This window comes from Hoplias malabaricus, chromosome 1, assembly GCF_029633855.1.
Source record: "Hoplias malabaricus isolate fHopMal1 chromosome 1, fHopMal1.hap1, whole genome shotgun sequence".
NCBI lineage: Eukaryota > Metazoa > Chordata > Actinopteri > Characiformes > Erythrinidae > Hoplias > Hoplias malabaricus.
In genome coordinates, this window is record NC_089800.1 from 40,793,695 (window position 1) to 40,814,769 (window position 21,075).

At 38.8% G+C, this 21,075-nt stretch overlaps 1 protein-coding gene across 1 annotated transcript in view; it reads right to left on the reverse strand.

Annotated features, from left to right (window-relative positions):
* cadm1b (cell adhesion molecule 1b) overlaps nt 1–21,075 on the reverse strand; it is a 252,083-nt gene that overhangs the window by 69,731 nt on the left and 161,277 nt on the right. Inside the window, exon 3 of the mRNA XM_066681700.1 lies at nt 11,074–11,220. Coding sequence (XP_066537797.1) covers nt 11,074–11,220 — 147 coding nt within the window. The remainder of the gene's footprint in view (nt 1–11,073; nt 11,221–21,075) is intronic.

Sequence of the window (21,075 nt, forward strand, 5' to 3'; positions counted from 1 at the left end):
ACTTTACTTACCTTTGAATTACTGTTAACAATCAATATGGCTATGCAGTCAAGTGTGACTGTGTTATGAACATACAAATCTGATTTGGTTACTTAGAAACCTACAATGTGGATACTAGCTCTAAAAATCTGATTTAAAATAGTTGTGTGTCAGTTTCTTTATTGATTTTCCTTCATATTATAAAACATACATTATAATAACCACGTGGGGTTTATCTATGGAGCGTAATCTGATTTACTGAGGCACTTCAGAACAACTTGATTTGTCTTCTCATGGAAGGTGTTTTTTTTAAAAACAACAACAACAACAACAACAAAAGATAAAATAATATACATGTATAATTATTACTGCTACTTTTGGTGATAACAATTACCTTTTGACCTTTAAATGATAATTAGAATCATTTTATTGGCCACTGTGCTTGCACACACAGGAATTGTTCTCTGGATTTAACCCAATCCGTGCAGTGAAACACACATTTACACACACACTAGTGAACACTAGGGGTCAGTTAGCATGCCCAGAGCGGTGGGCAGCCCTAGCCACGGCACCCAGGGAGCAGTTGGGGGTTAGGTGACTTGCTCAAGGATGCTTCAGTCATGACCTGCGGGCTCTGGGGATTAAACCTTCTGGCTAAAAGCTCAGCATACAACACTGTGATCACACATCATTTTAAATGAATTGGCAGAATATTTCAGTGCTAATTCTTAATCTTAAATCTCATGAGGAAAGTGAATGTGGGGTTGAATGTTGAACATAACGCAGTTAACCCAGTCATCAGAACTTGGAATTGTAATTTAACGTTTTAAATTAGCACTTAAAACAAAAATGTATACTAAAAGTAAAAAAAAAAAAAAAATTTTCTAAAATTCCTCCTGATCTTTTCATACTTAAATGAGACTTAGCATTTGGCTCCTCAAGTTAAGTCAAGTTAATATGAAATAAATTTGGTTAAACATCTGAGGAATAAGTTATGACTGAATTAATTTGAAAACTGAAAATATGTCTGCACATGTATTTACAGACATATGCTATCGCCACAGTGGAGTGCTGTTGTACACCACCTATATCATGAATATAATGTTTATGACCAATTCTGAAGACTGTGGCCAGGGCAAATCAAGTGTCTTTTAAGCCTTATTTCTTGAATATATATACATTTAAAACATTTTAACAGTCAATAATCGTAACATAGTTACAATCGTAACTATCGTGTATTGATGTGATTTTAGCTGGTGCTTAGTCTTTTAAGAAACAAGTCCAATTGGCCATGCAGTGAGACGGTTGAAGAATAAATCAGAAAAGGGCAGAAATGCTTAAAGCTGCACTTTTTGTGATCCTAGCTGAGCAGAGAGATGGCATTAGAAAGGCAAAGAACGTATAGTACAAGTGCTTTAGTTTTATGCTAAAGGTCTCAAGGCTCCATACGATAGGCCTGAGAAATGTGCGAGAGTTTCTGACACTCTGAAACTCGGAAAGCCTCTGGAAAAAAGCCTCGTCTCAGCCCTAATTGAGAATCTTGATCACAAGTTCTGAGAGCTTACATTAAGAACTTGCTCTTAATCCTGGCTCCTAATTTGAAGAGTATGTGGAAAAAAAGAGCATCGTCTTCCTAAGAATAATGATGAGGCTTACTTGAAGGTTTTTTTTTGTGTGGGATGAAAGGACTGCTCTGGCTACGTCTGGAATTGAATAGCTGTGGACGTGAGCTAGTTTCCTTCACTGACAGGTGCTACCTGAGCTTTTCTCTTCCAGAGAACTTAAAAAAAAGTGTCTAGAAGAACTGCTATAGGGACAAAGTTGCTGGATTAATCCAACACATCCAAGACAAGATGAAAGATGGGCTGGGTTTGGGGAAAGGCCTGAGAGAGAAACCGTAGCCCCAGTCACAAATAAATATATTATCCAGGATCATTAGAGTGCATTAGAGATTTGGAGGCAAAAAGCACTCTGTAAGTGGCTGACACTAAGTGGATTTGAACGCTCCTGCGTCCCAGCTGGCTCTGCTGCGTGCAGTACTTCTCCCTCTTCCGCTCCCACTATCACACACAAAGCCAAATAACAATGGAGAGGTGTTACATGGAAGAACACAAAAGGAGGCTTTTATTTCTTCCAGGTTAAAGAAAGAAACCCTATAGGACTACTCCACATGTGCTTTTATTGGAGTAGTATTAACCCTTTAATACTGAGGCCAATAAGTCAACCCTTAATCTTATTATTACATAATGTCTCACTATTGAGGTCGCATTTATTTACATTACTGTCATTTGCTACCTTAAAAAAATGTATCTTTGACCCTGTTTTAAGCTTTTGTGCAGTGGTAATTTTAACAAAAACTATGATGAGAAATATTACATTGCCATGCTCCATATTACATTTTCACTGAGCAGCAATGACTTGTGGAATCCCAAAGAACCGCTTCTTTGAGCATTTGCGATTCAATCAACTGTTAGTCAATGATTCACAGAGTTGAAACTCTTGAAGTCGACTCAGTCTCGGTTCGTGTTACATTACGCAGTGCACTTTGAAATTCATTTTAAAGTTAAATATATATGTATGTAAATATATTTGAACAGATTGGCATTCCTTGCTTAATTTTGCATGTTAATGAGCTGTTAAATCTTAAAGCAAATATTTTAAGCTATTGTTTATGAAAATAAACCATTAAAAATACATGACAAAAATAAAGCTTTTTTAATTTGATGTTTTAAGTTGTCACTGACTAAAACAATAATTAAGCAACTAAAATGAGGTAAAGACTAAATCAAAATCTGCCCAAATTAACATTGCTTTTGTGTTATAACTTCATCAGAATGCATATACACTAAACGGCTAGTTTGTGGACAATATCTATTTTGAGCTACTTGACTGACAAACATTTCACATGTATGAATGTTCAGTTTCATATTGTGAGGGGGGTTAGGTTTACAATCTTTTAATGTATTATATTCTAGAGGCATTTTAATGGTGCAGGGGGGTCTGGAGCTCTCCACTATGTGGATCCGTACCACATTTGCACAAAACATGGCAACTTATTTAAATTACACTGTGCCAGTGCTTTTCTGCATGAAACATGTATCCGTTATCCAGTTCTATATCTTAGTTGGGCTGTTGTGCGTCTGGACGAAGCTACGGATCCTTTTGGATGGCTACCGTAACAGATGTTCAGGTAGGTACGGTCCTGTTCTGGCACAGCCTGTAGTTGCTATCTGGGAAAGCACTATGGTTCTAGTGGCAGTGCTGCCTTTAAGGCAGAAGAAACATAATTGAATGTAATTGGTTAAAACATATTGGGCAGAGAGTTTCAAATACATTATCATAAACCAGTAAAGCTCAGCCTATGTGTTATATGCCTGCTCTGACTGACAGAAATGACTCTTACTGTACTCTTGGTTCTGTTTCATAATTTGTTGGAAGTGCTGTAATAAACTATGACTTTTTTTACAAATATTTTTTTTATTGAATTGAGAATGGTGTAACTCACTGCCTCAGAGGAAGCAAAGCATTATTGTATGTCATTTAGCAGCTTCTTCTGTGTAAGCTGATGTTTTAATAAAATACAGAAAATTAAATATGTTTCCTTTTAATTTTCTAGCATGGAAAGTAAAGAAAAAATAGGAAGTCATTTTATTTTTCAACACTCTAACATTACAAATTTGAGTCTTGTGTGTCTGGAAGGAGAATTTTTTTTTTAAGGGGTGTTATGTGAAGTTCATTTGTTTGTAAGGTCCCCAGTGTAACTCTGACAGCCTCTTATTGGTTGATTCACTACCATTTTTTTAACCCTGATGAAAGCCTATGTGCCAAAATGCATTGGTATACAATAAAATCTACAATCTTTAGTCAACAGGTGTTGCTGGTTCTTTTTTCTCTTTTGTCTTTGCTTCTTCAGAGGCAGCAATCATAGATAAACTGTTTAAAATGTACTTGATTAGAATCTGTTTCATAGGCTGCTGGATTTGATCATATAACATTCTGCAGCTTCCTCTGAGGCAGCAGTCATAACTTAGATGTTCAAGAAAGTACTTCTTCAGAGTCTGCCTCAGAGGCAGCAGAGCATTACATCATGCTGCAGCCTCCTCAGAAGCAGCGAGTTACTTTATCCTCCATTTAAGCAAAACAATATACTGAGATTTTGCAACACTTCAGAAAAGTCCATATTCAGTTCGTCATCCTCACCTGCGCGAAGTGTGTCCTAGCTTATGTCCTGTTGCCAGATAGACTGAACTGGTGGGCTGTTCAGTCTCTATGTCCTACTGTACTACAATAAGGTTTGATCCTAATTGGAATCACACCATATAACACAGTGCCACTCTTCCACGGCCCAGTGCTGAGGAGCGTTATACCCCTCTAGCCCATGCCTAGTATTGGACTTGGTGAGATTTAGCAAGTCGTGTGTATAGTATAAACCTGTGTCTACAGTTTAGACATGTGTATTTCTTTCACTACTCCTATGGTGGATTCTTCCACCACTTTTACATTACTTTTTAGATTTAATTATTATTTTTTTACTGCATTTTGATCAACTCTATAGTAAGTACATGTCATTTCTGTGACGTGTTATGTCACTGATGCTTCAGGGCACTCTGTCTGTACCAAGCGTCTCCATACGCACCGAAGGATTAAATCTCTGAGTCCAGTGAACAAGACAATATTACACCATATATCATGTCCTGTAATGAAGTATTATTTATATTGATTCTATGGTCAGGATCTACCCTGAGATTTGGTTTCCACTTTTATTATATAAAGAATTATGGATATTCATTTTATTATAATGCAAGTCTTGATGTTTTACAGCTTTCACTGTCATTACAGAATTTCCTACAGATCTGTTCATCATTCCAGACACATCTAACATGTCTTCTTTGTTATTTATAGCTTCCTAGTGATCTACAGTCTCTCTGAAAGCTATGAAGTTGCACAAGCCTGGAATATTAGTCATTTTATATATTTACCTGCAACCAACAACCAGTTGGGTCCTTTTCACCAGGTTGTAGAGTTATAAAAAGAACACTTAAGCAATAAACTGCCTGTGAGGAGTTTGGATGTGTCTTTCTGTTTCTGCGTGGGTTTTCTCTGTTTGCTCTGGTTTCTATGCAAAAACACACATTGGTAGGTGCATTAACTATTCAGGGGCCGCATCCAGTGTTCCTGACTTGCTCCCAATGATTCCAGGTACATTATAGACCAACCGCGACACTGAACTGAATAAGTGGTTAGACACTGAATAAATAAATGAATGAATATTATATCCTCTACTCCTAACTCTTCTGAAGCTTAATTCAGCTTCTTATTTGGCATCTCTTTCTTCTAAATTTGCCATTGTGCCTTAAAGACCATGTTCACGATTTTATTCAAAAATACAATTGTAAAATTTAGAGGCTGTTTCTTCACCATTTCCTAGCTCACTGGTTTGTTTGCATGCTGTAAAAAGGTCTGATGTGTTTATAAAACCCTCTGTCAGTAAAATAAATGAGTAAATAAAAAAGTCTTGGCCTGAAATGCTCAGTCATTTTCACTCTCTCTGCTCATGGCACAGAAATGTTATCTGTAGGTATTTAGATGACAGAAAGACCTCCAATCTTGAAAAACCATATGAGGATGTTGCTCAGTTTTATAGAGAACAATAATGTACCTTTACTATGGATGGGTAGTATCCACATTTTTCAAGCCGTCATACTGTTTCAAAATATTAACACGGTGTACGGTATTACCATGTAGTGGGGTTGCGCTCTCGGGCTGCATGCATCTTATCTGTAAATGTGGGTCAAGTGATGGGTTTTTGGAGCTGTGCGGTTCAGCTAAGCACAGCCAAACAGTGCACAAAGACACTCTTGTTCACTTGTTGAATAAAATCCCATTTCTGAGAGAGCAAACTACAGCGAATGAAAATTAGGAAATAATCAAGATAACTGACACAACCTAAAAAGGTTGAAAATAGTTTATGTAACTGTGAAATACCGTAAATACTTTAATCAGTCAAAACACTAATTTTTACATATCTTTACTGTAAAAAAATACATTATTTCATTGTTAAATGCACAAACCATTATGAGCAGTTCAAGTGTCCAAGGACTGGGAGGAGCTGAGACTCATTAGGGAGCTCCCAGCATGCCTTGCTGCTCCATATTTTTTTGTGATTTTCAGTTTCTTTGTTTCTATATATCTTTGAGGCTTTTTGATTTAGGGTTGCATTGGGGCAATTATTTTGTGTATTTGTGTGTGTGTGTGTTTGTGTATCTGTACATGTTGTGACGAGATGTCTGTTGGTCAGGAAAGTTCACTATCAGCCTGTGGGCACCCAGATACTGCACATTTCTGTGATTTCGGTAATACCTCCTTTTAAGGCCTGAATATATGATGCAGTATGGCTATATCTCAGTCTCCATTCTCTCATTGTAACACAATTTACATGTTAATTTTATGGCAAAACAATGCTTATTTGTATTTTTAATGTAAATACTATGGGGGTATATCTGTATTTAAGGCGTATATCTGTTTTTAACAGAAAAGTACTTTAAACAAAACAGTTGTTGAATGTAAAATTTATGATTGCCAAAAATAATACTGTAATGTCATATACATTTTATGACATGTTTCAAATACATATACATATACATATACATATACATATACATCATATACATGTTTTTTCTCCCCACCCATTTTCAGAGGGCGATATCGCCAGTCAGTGAGCTCCACTCCCTGTAGCTTTCTTAAATGGACATAAATTAACTCTTTTTGTCTTGTACTTAAAGATACAGAAAAGAAATTTGACACACCACAACATCACTATACATCATTTGCTAATACAGACCACGCCCGTAAAAGCTGAAACGGGGAGGTGAACTCAGAAATCTTTCGGGAGGAGTTCAGGGTGGCTCATGAATGATTGGTTAGATGGATATGAAAAAAGGGTGGAGACGGGGTGGAGATGGGAGCACATTACTTGAATTTGCAGGGCTGAGAGGAGGACTTCTGGCATGATCCTACTCCCAAAATTATGCTATTACATAACTTCAGTAAATACAGCTACATTTTTATATACAGCAGTATAAAATATTACTGTTACACTGCCCAGCCCTAACCTGTACTGTACCTTTTTTTCTAAATGTAGCTTTTAAAGGAGAAAATACTGACATATGTGTGTTTCTTTGGTCGATTGTGCAGCCATTTTGCCAGTGAATCTTATAAACATTTTTTGTTTGAAGGGCTATGTAGCCCTAACCATTCACTCTATGCCTCTGTCCCAAACACCTTACCCCTAGGCAAAATAGAGGAGTAAGTTGTAGGGGTAAGGGTGAAATGGCATTCACACTAAGCTGAATATATTAAGAGTTACATACATTAGGAAAGGGGTCTGTTAAGAGGCCAGGTTCTGAAATGTCTTATATTCTGCACCCGCTGATTTGTACAGAGTAAGTAGGTGGGTTTATGTTTGGAATGTTTAAAGCTTCATCCTTGTTTTTTGGATCAACCCATATGGCATGTCATTTCCGTCACGTTACAGCACTGAAGCTTCCGGGCACTTATTTGGAGCTGACTCATTGGCAGTGAAGGGTTAAACCTATGAATTGTTCAAGAGGCCACACTTTCCCCACAAACAGAGCGCTACCAGCCCAGTAAACATTAGACGGAATAATACATTACAGCACTAAAGAGACTGAAGACTGAGCAATCTGCAAAGCCACAACCACCGCCTTAAAGTCAGAGCTAGTGATTCCTGTCTGTATCTGTTTATCTCTCTTTCTCCCCATACCTCTCTTTCTCACTCCTATGTTGTCTCTCTGTCTTTGACTCTTTATCTATATCTCCCTCTATCTATCTGTCCATCCCTCTGTTCCTATAACTTTCTCTCTATATCTTACCTTTTTACTTCTTTCTTTGTTTTTCTCCCTATCCTTCATTCTATATCACTTTGTATCTATTACAGCTTCTCTATCCTTTTGTGTCCTTCCCTTTATCTCTATCTATCCCTCTTCTCTATCCTTCCCTCTATCCCTCGTTCTCCTTTTTTCTATACCTGTGTCTTAGTCCCTATCCCCCACTGTGTCCCTCTCTATCTCTCCGTCTCTGTTTGTCTCTGTCATTCCTTCTCTCTCTCCCTTACTCCTTCTCTATACTGCACCCCCTCTCTCTTTCATTACCCACACGCCTCTCTGAGGATGAGCTCTTGTCAGGCGTAATTGGTGCTGGAATGGACGTATCGGAATTACGTGATAATAAGACGTGTATTAGATTTTAGGTAAAGACGTGACAAAAAAATGTAGTTTGACCTTTTCAAGGAACCTGCTCTTTTGCTTTGTCACATGTGGAGGAATGTGTGGAATGTGGGCAGCTTTATAATCCTAGAAAAATGTGCTTTTATGCAGAAAAAGACCCTTACTCACTTTCCTCACTTTCTACTTTAACAAACCAGTGTGTGAAAACAACTGTTCTCTCTCTCCCTCTCTTTCTCTTCTTTGCAAGGCAGCATCTCAAGGGAAAAAAAGGTCAAACAGAAACAAACTGGATTGGAAAAAAAAAGCTATGGCATATGGTAATACATAATTAATATAAATACATATTCCAGGTTTTTATCTTCATATCAATGAGGGGGCACCAACAAAAGGACACGCATATATAAATATTCAGTTTTCACAACAAAGCTGAAATTGCCCTAGCCCGTGTGAACCCAACATGCATGAAATACCGTCCTTTACATTAAAGCCCCCTTGTGCCTATAGAGGGCATGTGCTAGAACTGTCATGCTAAATAAATAAATAAATAAATAAATAAATAAATATTTTTAAAAATCAGTGGAAAACATTTGTAGCTGAGAGGCTCTGGAGGAGTGGAAAACACAATGGCAAGAGGTCCCCTCGTCCAGGCTAAAGTAGAGGCTGATTACCGGTCAGGCCATCACTTAGCAGCTCATCAAGGCCCTTATTAGGCAGAGAAGGCATGATTATATGCTTTGCATGCAGCGCGGCAGCGGAGGATCTAAACAATCTCAAGGCTAGAATATAAATGGACTCTTCGGAGTGCTCTAATCAGGCCAACACAATTACACACTGTCACTCAGTTGTTAGAAGGACCTTGTCAACAATGCCATGCCTTGCTGCACTTTTCAATAACTAAGAAGCCTTCAAAGCCTACAGCTCGGCTCAGCCAGAAGGTGACGGATGAGTTCTGCAAAACGAAAATAAAAAATACACATACGTCAAGATGCCAATTTTCTAGGTTCCTACTGGGTATCTACACTCACTGGCCATTTCATCAGAAACACCCACCATACAGGTACGCTCTATAAGTTATAGACTGTTCAGTGAAATAGGGATCCCCATAGGACCACCACTGACCAGATGTTGTTTGTGTGATGAATCATTCTCAGCACAGCAGTGGCACCATGGTAATGGCACGGTAGTGTGTGTTGTGCTAGTGTAAGTGTATTAGGCCTAGCAGAGTCCTTTAATACTGTGTGCAACTAATGCCCACGTGGAGGAACATCTGGCTTGTTGGTGCAGCTTCCTAATGTCCAGTTGAACACAAACTGTAAATGGAAAAACACAAGCTTAAATCATCCTCTAATCCTCACCACAGGATAGATTTGTGGAATTGTGCTCAATATACCATTCCCTAAATCATTTCAGCATTGATTATATAATATTGTGCTCTCTCAGTCATACCTGACATTCACATGGTAGTATCTAGTGAACACCAGAGAAAAGCCAATTTGACTAGGAAAAGTATAAACTAAAGCAAAAAGACACGGAAGGCTGTGCATTACAGTGATTATATCATGTGGAAGGGTGTTTTTGCTACGACATGAAGCACCTAAACACAAGGCGGGGTGCCTTAATCTTGCTTCCCTGTGATAAAATGGCAGTACAGTCTTGAGTGGCTTATTGCTTTAATAAAGCAGCCAATATAAAATATAATAAAATACACCAATGTTCAGTCCATAAATGTATATATTTACAAAAAAAAAAAAAAAAAGAAACAATCACAATAAACTACTCTTCTGCTACACAATGTAGTCCATTAACATTGTGTACTGTTGCTATGGAAATTAAACAAAATATCATTCAAAGATAAATATGTATCTCCAAAATAGTAACTTTATAGAAGAAGAAGAAGACCTTTATAACGTTCAATGGGAGTTAACGTTAAAAGATTATAATCCAAAAAAATGTGGAGCATTTCTCCTATGCCATTCAACATGAAATTGTCATACAATGAAAGTGAAGGACAGCTGCTGTGTTCAAAAGATGTAAAAATCCACAAAAATGGAGATACATGTTTTTCTTTGGACAGCGACTAATACTGTATGTTTCAAGGTTTTTTATTTGAGTAGAAATACATAGACGTTTGTGAACAGCCTGATGGGACTCTTACTCTAAAGGAGAAGCTGCATGAAGGGCTCATCTGGGCTGTGTTTTTAGCCTTAAGCTCAAGAAGCTGGCTGAATATCATTAACTTTTCAGAACAAACTATAGTGCTGTTTTTCTGTCCTTATATCACACTGTTTGGGGCACTGATGTCGTTAGACTTGTTGTAGAGGGCTTACAGCCTCTCGTCTGGGTTACTGCAAGTCAAGCCCTACCCTCCACTCATAAATCTCTAGCGGTGTCCCTGTTTTGGAATGTTTAGTGGAGTCCCTGTTTGGAATTTAATAAAACTGAGTTTAAAACACTAGCACATTAATATGGAATTCAGATGTGGTGAAATTGTTATTGGTGTGCAAATTTTATATTTACCAACTGCTTAGAACAGAACTATCCATTTTATAAACTGATGTTTAGTATAGTGTTAGCTTAGATTTCAGGGTACTGCTACTGAGATCTTCTATTGTCTAAAAGTGTACCTCTTTTCTCCTCAAACTACAACAGTCCCCATGGCATTCAGAGGAGTCCCTAAATCGAGGGAACCTGAAAGTTGGGAACTTCTGGTTCCAATATGGAAGAAGAGGTTGGCCTTGTCCTTAAGCATGTGTGGTGTGGGCGTGTGGTAGCATGAGAAGACAAGTGGTACATGAATAGGCTTTAGAGCACTGAGAAAAGGGAGGGGAAAACAGAGGAAGTGTCTTACGCCGGTAGTCTCTGAAGTAGATGGTCTGTCTGTTGGGATTGAGGAGCTGGATGACTGAGTCGTCATTGTTCTTCACTCTACAACTGATGGTCGCCGTCTCACCCTCGACCACAGAAACATTCCCCGTCACCAGGTTTTGACCCTGTGCTACACACACACAGAGGAAAAACAATTAAAAAGATTTTAGACCTTTTAGAATAGAATGTAAAAGTCTTTAAGCAGCAAGACTTACTAATGCCAACAATTGTAAATAGTATCTACATTGAAATATACAATAACTAATAGGTTCAATGAAGTATTGTGTATACTAATAATGTGGAAACTACTATGCCCAACTCAATACCTACAATTAATTATTCTGTGTCTCTCATGAATTATTGAGTGTCTGTGTCACTCAGTATATCTTTGAATATATCTAATAAACCTGAATTACTACTAATTGAGTACATATGACATATTCAGCATATACAAATGGTTATTTAGTGTCTACTATGAATAATTAATGAACTATTATTAATTATTTGGTACCTTCTATGCAAAGATTTCAAAGTATGCAAAGTGTGAGAAAGACAATCTGGGATATTTTGGCAGTGCTGAGTATGGGAGGGTCTGGGAAGTTACTGGGCCTCCCTTTTGTTAGTTTGGTGTTAGTTTTTGTGGGTTTTGTGATGATTTTTTTTTGTGTAAGGTGGTGGGTTTTACATTTGTGTTGGTGTGTGCCTTGTACTTGGTGTGTGGTGGTTTACATGGGCGGGCGCAGACTACAGCCCTTTGATCCCATTGGTTCCGATTTGAACAGTTGTTACAAAAAAACCCTGTTAATAATAGGGCAGTAATGTAATTGTGTTTTTTCTCCCATCTCGGGTGATGTATATTATACTATATTATATTTTTTATCTATTTCTTTTATTCAGAATAATAATATAAAATATGTCTTTTTCTAGAGACTCCAGAGTGTATGTTTACAGCAGATATAGTAATAGTTAAATCATTCCCTCTTGGCCGGAGGGGGCCTGTAAGAGGTTAACCAGGCTGGCCACATTTGTATCCATAAAAGAAACAAATGGAAGAAATAGCAGTGGTCAGAATACCAAGACCGTGAAATAGCTACATCCATTTCTGTGTACAGGAGGGTAGCACTTGAGCTTGTTTTTAGTGGTGAAAGGATAAAGACTGCAGTAGTTCAAAAAGATGATGATCAAGCATGGGATAAAAATAAAAAAGCCTCCAATGTCCACGCATGCTGCAGAATGAGAAACACAAACAGCCCTACGCCGGAAACTAAAGCGCCCACATAGTGTTTGGCACCAGGGAAAGAGAAATCCACATGTGCACTGGAAATTGCATGTGCTATGTTATAATGTTGTGTCTCAGTGGTGTGTTTGGCCGTATTGATTTGTACAGGGCTGAGTGTAGCAGGTGAGAGTGGAACAGCTGGGCTGGGGTGGTTGGAGGGGGGTGTGGAGGTGGGGGGTCTGGTAATTGCTGCTCACGGCACAACTTTATCAGCCCTCTCCATCTAAGCACATGCTGATGGAGGCTGGCAATCAACAGCTAGCTCTCTGTGGCACAAAACTGGCCTCTTCTGTAGACTGCGTACACACTGCCTACAAAACACTAATACTGTGATTGTTTGTATTGTAATTGCAGCAAGCCTTGCCATATATTAGAAACATATGAGGGAATCAATAATGTAAACTGGGTGAAAATTGGCCTTGCATTATTTGAATTATATTAGTGGATTACATTGATTTATCCCAATGCACACAAACACTTGCATGAAACAGTCATGCTGTCAGGATGGTCACAATTTGGCAGATTCATTAAGTGCCCACTAATCATGGACAAGCCTAAAATATAGGATCTCCAAGACAGGAACATATTTTGGACAGGACATTAGACCTTCACCCAGTCACTCAAACACTCACACCTTTGGGTACGTTTGCACACCATTGTTGGAGGAAACCGGAGCCTCCTAAGGAAACCCATGTGGATACAATGAGAACACACAGGGAGAACTCTTCATAGAGAGTGCCCTAAGATGGCATTTGAACCCACAACCCAAGAACCTTGTTTGACAGCAACACTACCTGTTGTTACACTTTGAAGCCCTCGTTAAATAATCTATTAAAAAAGCATGCATTATCTCTTTTGAATTGACCTCAGTCATAACACATAAATTCCATAATAATATCCTGAAATGATAATAATGTAAATGTAAACATGCTTTTTATTGTCATTTTAATGTCATTTTACAATCTACACTATCAGACAAAAACATTCAGTATCTTAGGGAACATAATTGTACCTTATTTTATTATAATTGTAGACTTGAAAATGATTTTGATTTCATACGCCCTGGGACTAATCTCCAGGACTTGTATTGTTTTCATTTATTTAGTGAACAATGGTAAAGGAGCAATCTGTAGGATATTTACTGTACTTATTCATAAAATGTCCAGGGTGCACCGTAAATTCACCAGTGTTAAATCAACACTATTAGTGTTAACACTAAGAGTATTACATTTTTACACTAAAAGTGTTAATTTAACACTAATAGTGTTGATTTAACACTGGTGAATTTACTGTGTGTGTGATCATAGGTTAAGTAAACAGTCTGAAACACTGCTGCCTCTCACACAGCATTGCTAAAGTAGTATATTCTCTTTGAGAAGTGGCCAGTCAGTATTAAATATTGCTTCTTTAAATATCCACTTCTCTTCTGGAGAAGAGAGTGCAGTGCACCTTTAAGGGATACGACTGGACTATAAAAACACTGTTGTACCTTTTAAAGTGTAAAGGTACATTTACACTATCTGTACCTAGTGACCAGTAAGGTACCTGCATCTTTTTTGTTTTTTTCTTCTGAGAATGTACAATGTAACTAACTCCACTTTTAACTCATCTGTTAACACACTAGTACACACACTAGTGCACTAGGGGCAGTGGGCAACCATCGTAGTACCCAGGGAGCAGTTTGGGGTTAGTTAATTTCAGCTGTGGATATTGAGGGAGGAGGCTGTGCAGAAGAGTCATTTTCTCACCCCACCTCCAGTTTTCATGCCTGTTATGGTGGCAGGCTTCTCTAACCACTAGGCAGTGTTCTTTGGATGAACTGTGGCTTGTGGCACTGGTAATTAGGGCCAAACACAAGCAGGAATATGAAAAAGCTGTCCTGAAAATACATTAAAGGAACACTAGGTAAGATTATTTATTTATTTATTTATTTAGCTTTCTGTGCTCCCCCTTGGGTAAATGATTTTTACAGCCTTCTAATCAAATCTATAAGGAGGAGAGAGAGGGGTGTGTGGTTTCCTAACCTCCGACAAAAATTACATAGTGCTGCTTCTGCAATCCTGAGCCAAGAGTAGCCACAAATATATTACAAACCCAGTTCTAAATTAGATTGGGACACAACTGTTCTGTCTTTACTTTTTTCTTTTCTTTCTTTAAATAAACCTTGTTTCTGCAATCATTGCCCATTTAAGTTGCCCATACAGGTGCGCTTACTGACTTTAGTCCAACTGTGGCCCTGCATACTTTGTTATCCCCTTTCATCCTGTTCTTCAAGGGTCGGAGCCTCCAAAGAAGGCATTACACTGCCATTGATTCTCTGGTGCTGTGTTGTGTTGTGCTCTGCTGGCACATTTAAACACTGCACACTCACTGGCCACTCTATTAAACCAACTTTGTTGCTGCACTGGTTGTGTTGGACATCCTCGAGTCCTTCAACATTAGGCACAGAACACTGTTGGCAGGATATTTTTGATTGGTGGCACTGCTGGCTTTTAGAGCTTCAGCAGCACTGCTGTGTCTAATCCACTCATATCAACACAACACACACTAACACATCACCACCATATCAGTGTCACTGCAGCACTGAGAATGAATCACCACCCGATTGATCCCGCTCTGTGGGGGCACTCTGGGGATCTTGAGTGTTGAAGACCAGGGCAACAGATGGAATACAGTCTGCAATTGTACAATGTGGAGCATATCACATAGAGTGATATGAATCAAGGAGTATATGATTCTAATAGTACATGATTAACCTTTCAATTCAACAATTATTAGTTTGTAGAATAAAATCAAATACAATTCAGTTAGTTATTAATATTGATTTGCATCCTTAGTCACCAAGAAAATTTCCTGTGATTGGTTATAGAGCTGTTTTAGATGGTACAGGCTTCTGCGAAATTATTTATCATAATAAATTATTAATATACACTTTATTGTACAACCTTAATACACTCACATGCTGTACTCCCACATAGTTCAACCGACACAAAACTCTGCTGCACTCCCCTTCAAGCCTACATCAGTTCCCAATTAGAGGCAGCATCGTCATTTCAGTTTACATTCACCAGCTGAATTCCATTATGCCTCCCAGGTGAAGATAGTAGAAAAGCAAAAGTCACCTTGTTCTATATTTACATCCGCAGAGCTGAGAGGCGTGTGTGTGTGTGTGTGTGTGTTGGTGGTGGTGGGAGAGACCAGAGAATGCTTTTAAATGCACCTGTCTCGCAAACAGAGCGGGAGGCGCCCCGTAACGTTAGCGGTGAGAAAACAGCCAGTGCAAATTTGCATGGCTGAGCAATCAGCCACCTTCAACCCCCCTTGATATTTACCCAGCCTACAAAAGCATCTCAATTTCCCTCCTCCAATACGTAGAGATGGATGGAAATAAATAAAGTAGGGAATGTTTTATTCCCTTCTTCCTCATGTGAAAGTGTTGAGGGGATGGTTGCATGGAAAAGTTTTTTTTAATTTTATTTATTTATTTATTTATTTTTCTGGAATGAAGGTTAACACTGCCTCTGCTCTACCAGAGAATATATGTGTACAGTTTAATGTGCAGTGCTTATAGTCTGTATTTAACCTGTTTGATGAAAAATTGTGGTCTGAGCATAATTCATAAATTTAGTACCTTATGCATTTTCTGGCCCTGCACTGGGCTCCAATGTAGTTCACTTTTACAACATTTTCCTAAAATCAAGGGTGGGAGGGTAGAGTGTGGTGTGGTATTATTTTCTCCACCAAAAGTTACATAGTGCACTTTCTGCTGTGCTGAGCCTGGAGTAGCAACAAAGGCTGCTGTATTCTCCCTATTACAGCTCCTTGATGCATCACAACGATTTTCAAAGCTGTCTTTGCAGATAAAAATACTACCTAGTGTTCTTTTAAAAGGTCTCAAAGATATGACAACAGTAAATATCTGAGCTCCTCGGAAGAAAACTGAGAAAACTGAATCTAATGCTGGAAAACATCCAGGTAATCAACACATTCATCCGCAATCAACAGATTCAACCACAATCATCTGCTTGATCTATAATTGTCACATTCATTCACATACTTCTGAATCATCTGCAGTGTTCTTCTGCATATTATATGCATTAACACATTTCCATCTGAGAGGTCTCCAAATCCCCAAAAGTTACAAATTGCAGATTTAACAATCAGTTAAATACAAATGTGTTCCGTTGTATTCGCTGTAAAGCATGTGTTAATTCCATGTAGGAAATGAACAAGACAGCTCATCTGACCACGTGGGATCAAACGTTTGAGCACATGAGAGATGTGTTTTGGTTTATAAACTGTGGCTGAGCCTGGGGTTAAACTTCCATGACGCTGGCTTTCCCTGTACCACATTCACTATTCGCTGAGCAAAAAAAAAAAAAAAAACAGATGGAGAAAAAAAAAACATAAACCCAGGCCCAGGCTTGAAAGGCTGTCAGCAGCTTGAGGAGAAGAGAGAGAGGGGGGTGAGGTGGGGGCGGGAAGCAAAAGGCTTGAGCCCCACTGTACACCGGGGAAATGGAATATTCTCAAGCACAAATCCAATAAAACCTTTAATTCTCCTGTTCTCTCTTCCCTTTAAAAAGTGCCGAGCTACTGAGCCAGCGAAAAGCGTTTTGTCGTCCATGAGGGTGATCTATGATATTTAGATGAATTGAAGAATGGGAGAGAGATGTATTTTAGGCTTTGGCTAATCCTCGGCGATTCGTATGTGTAAGAAGCAGCCATGCTTCACAGCCGAAAAGCAGGGAAGAAATAAAAGGCAACAGAGTGCCGCGAAAGCATCAACGCATTAATCAGCGTTCAGTCTGTAATCACGCAAAGCGCCATAATCACATCTGTACGACATGCCCTGCGAGACGGCTAAAAATAGCTGCCACAGAAGAAGGAATGATTGTGTTTGGACTCAGTCATTTGCCCCTCCAGTGCTTGCCCACCAAACCCTGACAGCTCGCTGCTTCACGGCCCAAACTGCCCTCTGTCTACTCCGCTGGACCACTGACAGGCTCAGGATGACCTCTGATAACACTGACCTCCTTCAGACTGGAGTGGAGTTTTACACAGCAGCAGATAATAGCCCCCAGAGCAAATACACTTCATAAATATGGGAAATGAATAATAGAAACAAGACCCTCACTGTCCACTATCTACAATAACACCCCAGTCCTCCGGTCTGATGACATTCAGCCTTACATTAGTGCAGTAATTACAGACTAGTTTAGTTGACAAAAACTAAACATATTTTAGTAATTTTATAAACAAGGCAGCTTTATTTAACATTTTAAGTTAAAAGTTTTAAGAGTATTTTCCAGTTAAGATTACCTCGCAATTTTCTGTTTCAGAATCAATTTGAATTGCTTGCGGTTGTCAGGGCAATGAGAGGAGTCGACTCTATGAATCATTGGCCAACAATTAATACCAGTGACGCTCAAAGAATCAATTCTTTAGGATTCGACTCCTCTCATTGTCGAGTATTTCCTGTTAAGAATTTCTGTTTCGAAATCACATTTTTGTTTCGTTTTTAGTCATTGATGAAAAGTGCAAAGTATTCTGTGACTCGTCCTCAAATGTATATATTTATTTAGTTTTCTTCTAGTTTTCATTGAGAACGATGTTTCGTCAACTAATATTTTTCGTCATAGTTTTCATTCACGGAGCTAACACTGCATTAGTTAGATGTTGTTAGATGAAAATTCTGGATCACAAAAGCCATTCGAGACCTCCAGCTGACAGTTGACATTGAGCATGGTGACCATACTGTTAATGCATTTGCAATGTCTCCCATTTCAGTTCATGCTGTTCTGTGGAGAATAATACAAGCTGTGTGCTAGGAAATAAACGTCTGTGTCCACCTCAAACTAATAATCAGAGGTAATTAGTGGAAGTGTCAGGTAACAGTGTGTACTATAGACTATGGTGATTATTAAGTTAAACTGGAGGGAGGGGTACACAGCCTTGGCTTCTTTCAGTAGGGTTACCACTGCTATATTTCTTTTTTTAAAAAAAAGGGCTGCAGAGGTTTTCCTGGGCTGTCAGGAAAGGAAGGAGTGCAGCAGTGTGACTAGCAGCTAGCAGCTCCTAACCCCCTGGCAGACCCTCGCTGAAGGGGAATGCAGTGGCCTGGATTCATCTTTGGATGGATGAAGGAGCAAGAATATCAGGTGAGGGTCAGGGGAGATGTGTGTGAGCTTGCGGAAGGATGGGGTAGATGGGGTGGTAGTGATGGTGTGGGAGACAGACACACACGCACGCACACACACACACACACTTTCTCTCTCCCACAACAAACCCCTTCATCAATCCTCAGAGGAGAACCCGCTGTTCTGCCCTCATCTCATCACATCCCACAGCTATAAAGCATTCTACCTTCCACCTCCACACACACACACACACATGCTCCGGCCAAGCCCAAATAAACCCACTCAGACCAACATCTGCATATTATCTGCTGCATTAATCATACTGTTAATAATACGCATATCACCTAAATACAGCACTGCCTATACATTGAGAGCTTTAACTGAATTATGTGCCCATGATATCGCCCATTCCACAGAGATGTAATGAAACGCAAATCATCAGTGATGTCATCAGTGGAGCCGGAGTTAATACAGGCACAGCGAAGCGCTCCCCCCGGAAAAGTAATAGATTAATTGCATAACGCTGTGCCATGTGAAAAGTGACTAATACATGAGAGTTTTCATTAAAACAGCGGATTTAATCTATCCGATTTGTCTCGTCTTTTTAATATTAATCCCACCGAGACAGACTTATCATGAGATGTGTCCAGAAGATGAAAGCTAGTCATTAAGAAGACTTGTGATTTTTTTTGGTGTGTTTGTGTATATATATAAAATATATACTTAAATGCTATTTCCCATGTTGGTTTATTAAAAATAATATATGTGTCCATCAAACGTTCTGAAACTTTCTAAGTGGCAAGTCTCCTTAGTCACTGTTGCTATGTTTTTTTGAGAAACACCTGGCAAAGTTGCACTATAAAGTATAAAGGGCTGGAAGGAGTTGAGGAGAGGGAGGGAGGGAGCCAGAGAAAGAGACTCAGAGTTTTGTTAAAAATTGTTTCGAATGAAATATTCTAGCATGTTAATAAACAGCCAGAAAGCCAAACTGCTGAGGTGTTCCTGAGCAATCTTCTGTTTTTGAGTAACATGGTCATTGCCACATTGTCTTTTAACACTACCTAATAATAAGAGTGATTTCCCCTACTTAAATATATGCACCCTTGTGGATGAATTGCTCACCATTCTCAATGCCAAGTGTCAGCTAAAGAGGTATAAAATAAACAGCTGTAGGCTGTGTAGTTGGATGAATCTAGAGTCACCATGTTTAATAGAAACACTGGCTGGTAACACATAAGCATAAATATGATGGAATCATTAAGACATGTTGTTGAAAAACACATCAAGTAGTTTGCATTGATTCAATACATTCGACATATAGACCATTATTTCAGAAGCGCAATGGCTTTTGGGTGGATGACGTCAAATGGTTGCACAGCACTAAACTTTGAAGCAGTGAACGTTATGTTAAAAGAAAATCATGCCACATTGTGTTGCTGTTGTGATGCTTCCAGTTGATGAGCCCAGGAAAAACTGATGTTAGTCTTCACAGCTTTCCCAAAGATAAAAACAGGAGAAAAATTAGGGAAGCTGCATGTGGCTGAACACAGCTTCCAAAAGCCCGGTGGCTCTGCTCTCATCATTTCACTCCAGGTGTATTGAATTCCTTTAGAAGACCACAACTGCGGAGAGACTGGAAGAATACTGTTGGGTTTTTAGTGTAGGCAAAATAATGCAGCGCCTACAAACTTCCGACACTAGAAATCCTAAAGAATATAGAGTGAGAACAGAGATATTCACCGGTAGCTGCTTCTGCCTCCTTAACAGATCCTGAAAGTGAAAGTATAGTCTTAGAGGTAATTGAAGAATGTGGCAGCTGCAGGTCAATTCCGGAAAGTCCAGAAATGTGTGGATGTACAGAGTTTCTCTGTTACACAGGTGCCCAGTTTTCACAACACCACAAGTCATTTCTCCCCACTCTCGTCTCTACAGACATCTGCTCGTTTTATTTTGACTCCTCTGGTGTGTGTGTGTGTGTGTGTGTGTGTGTGTGTGTGTGTGTGTGTGTTACATCAGTAATTTCAGAAATGCTGCGTTTTGGCTCAAACTGAAAAGTCTAAACAGTTGTCCCGTAATTTCAAAACATCTGATGTCACCACCCAATTTGCACTTCAACAGCAACAAAAGTTTTAACCTACATGTAGTGGGATTTTACAAAAATTATACAAATATTCTATTTTTGACTTTTTTAACAATGTGTCTAAATAAATCAGATTAATTCCATGACATAAAGCCTTGCATGTGTTACCATCTGAGGTTTCTTTTAATGCCAAGATTTGGCCAGATGAAACCTTCCAATACTGGGACCTGACCTTGCCTTTTTGCAGCTAAATTTCATCACATCTAGTATACATTTTTTCCCAGAAGAATTAAATTTGTTACTGAAGCCAAAAGCCAAATTCAGAGAAAATAACATTTGACAACATTCAATTTCAAGTCCATTTAAGTATTGTCATCAGTGTTTAGAGGAATTTTCTTTAAAATTTTAATAAAAAGCAGTTACAGACCTTTTTTGTTCCTGCTTTTTTCTCTCTCTTTTTCCCTAAAAATGGTATTTACCACTGAT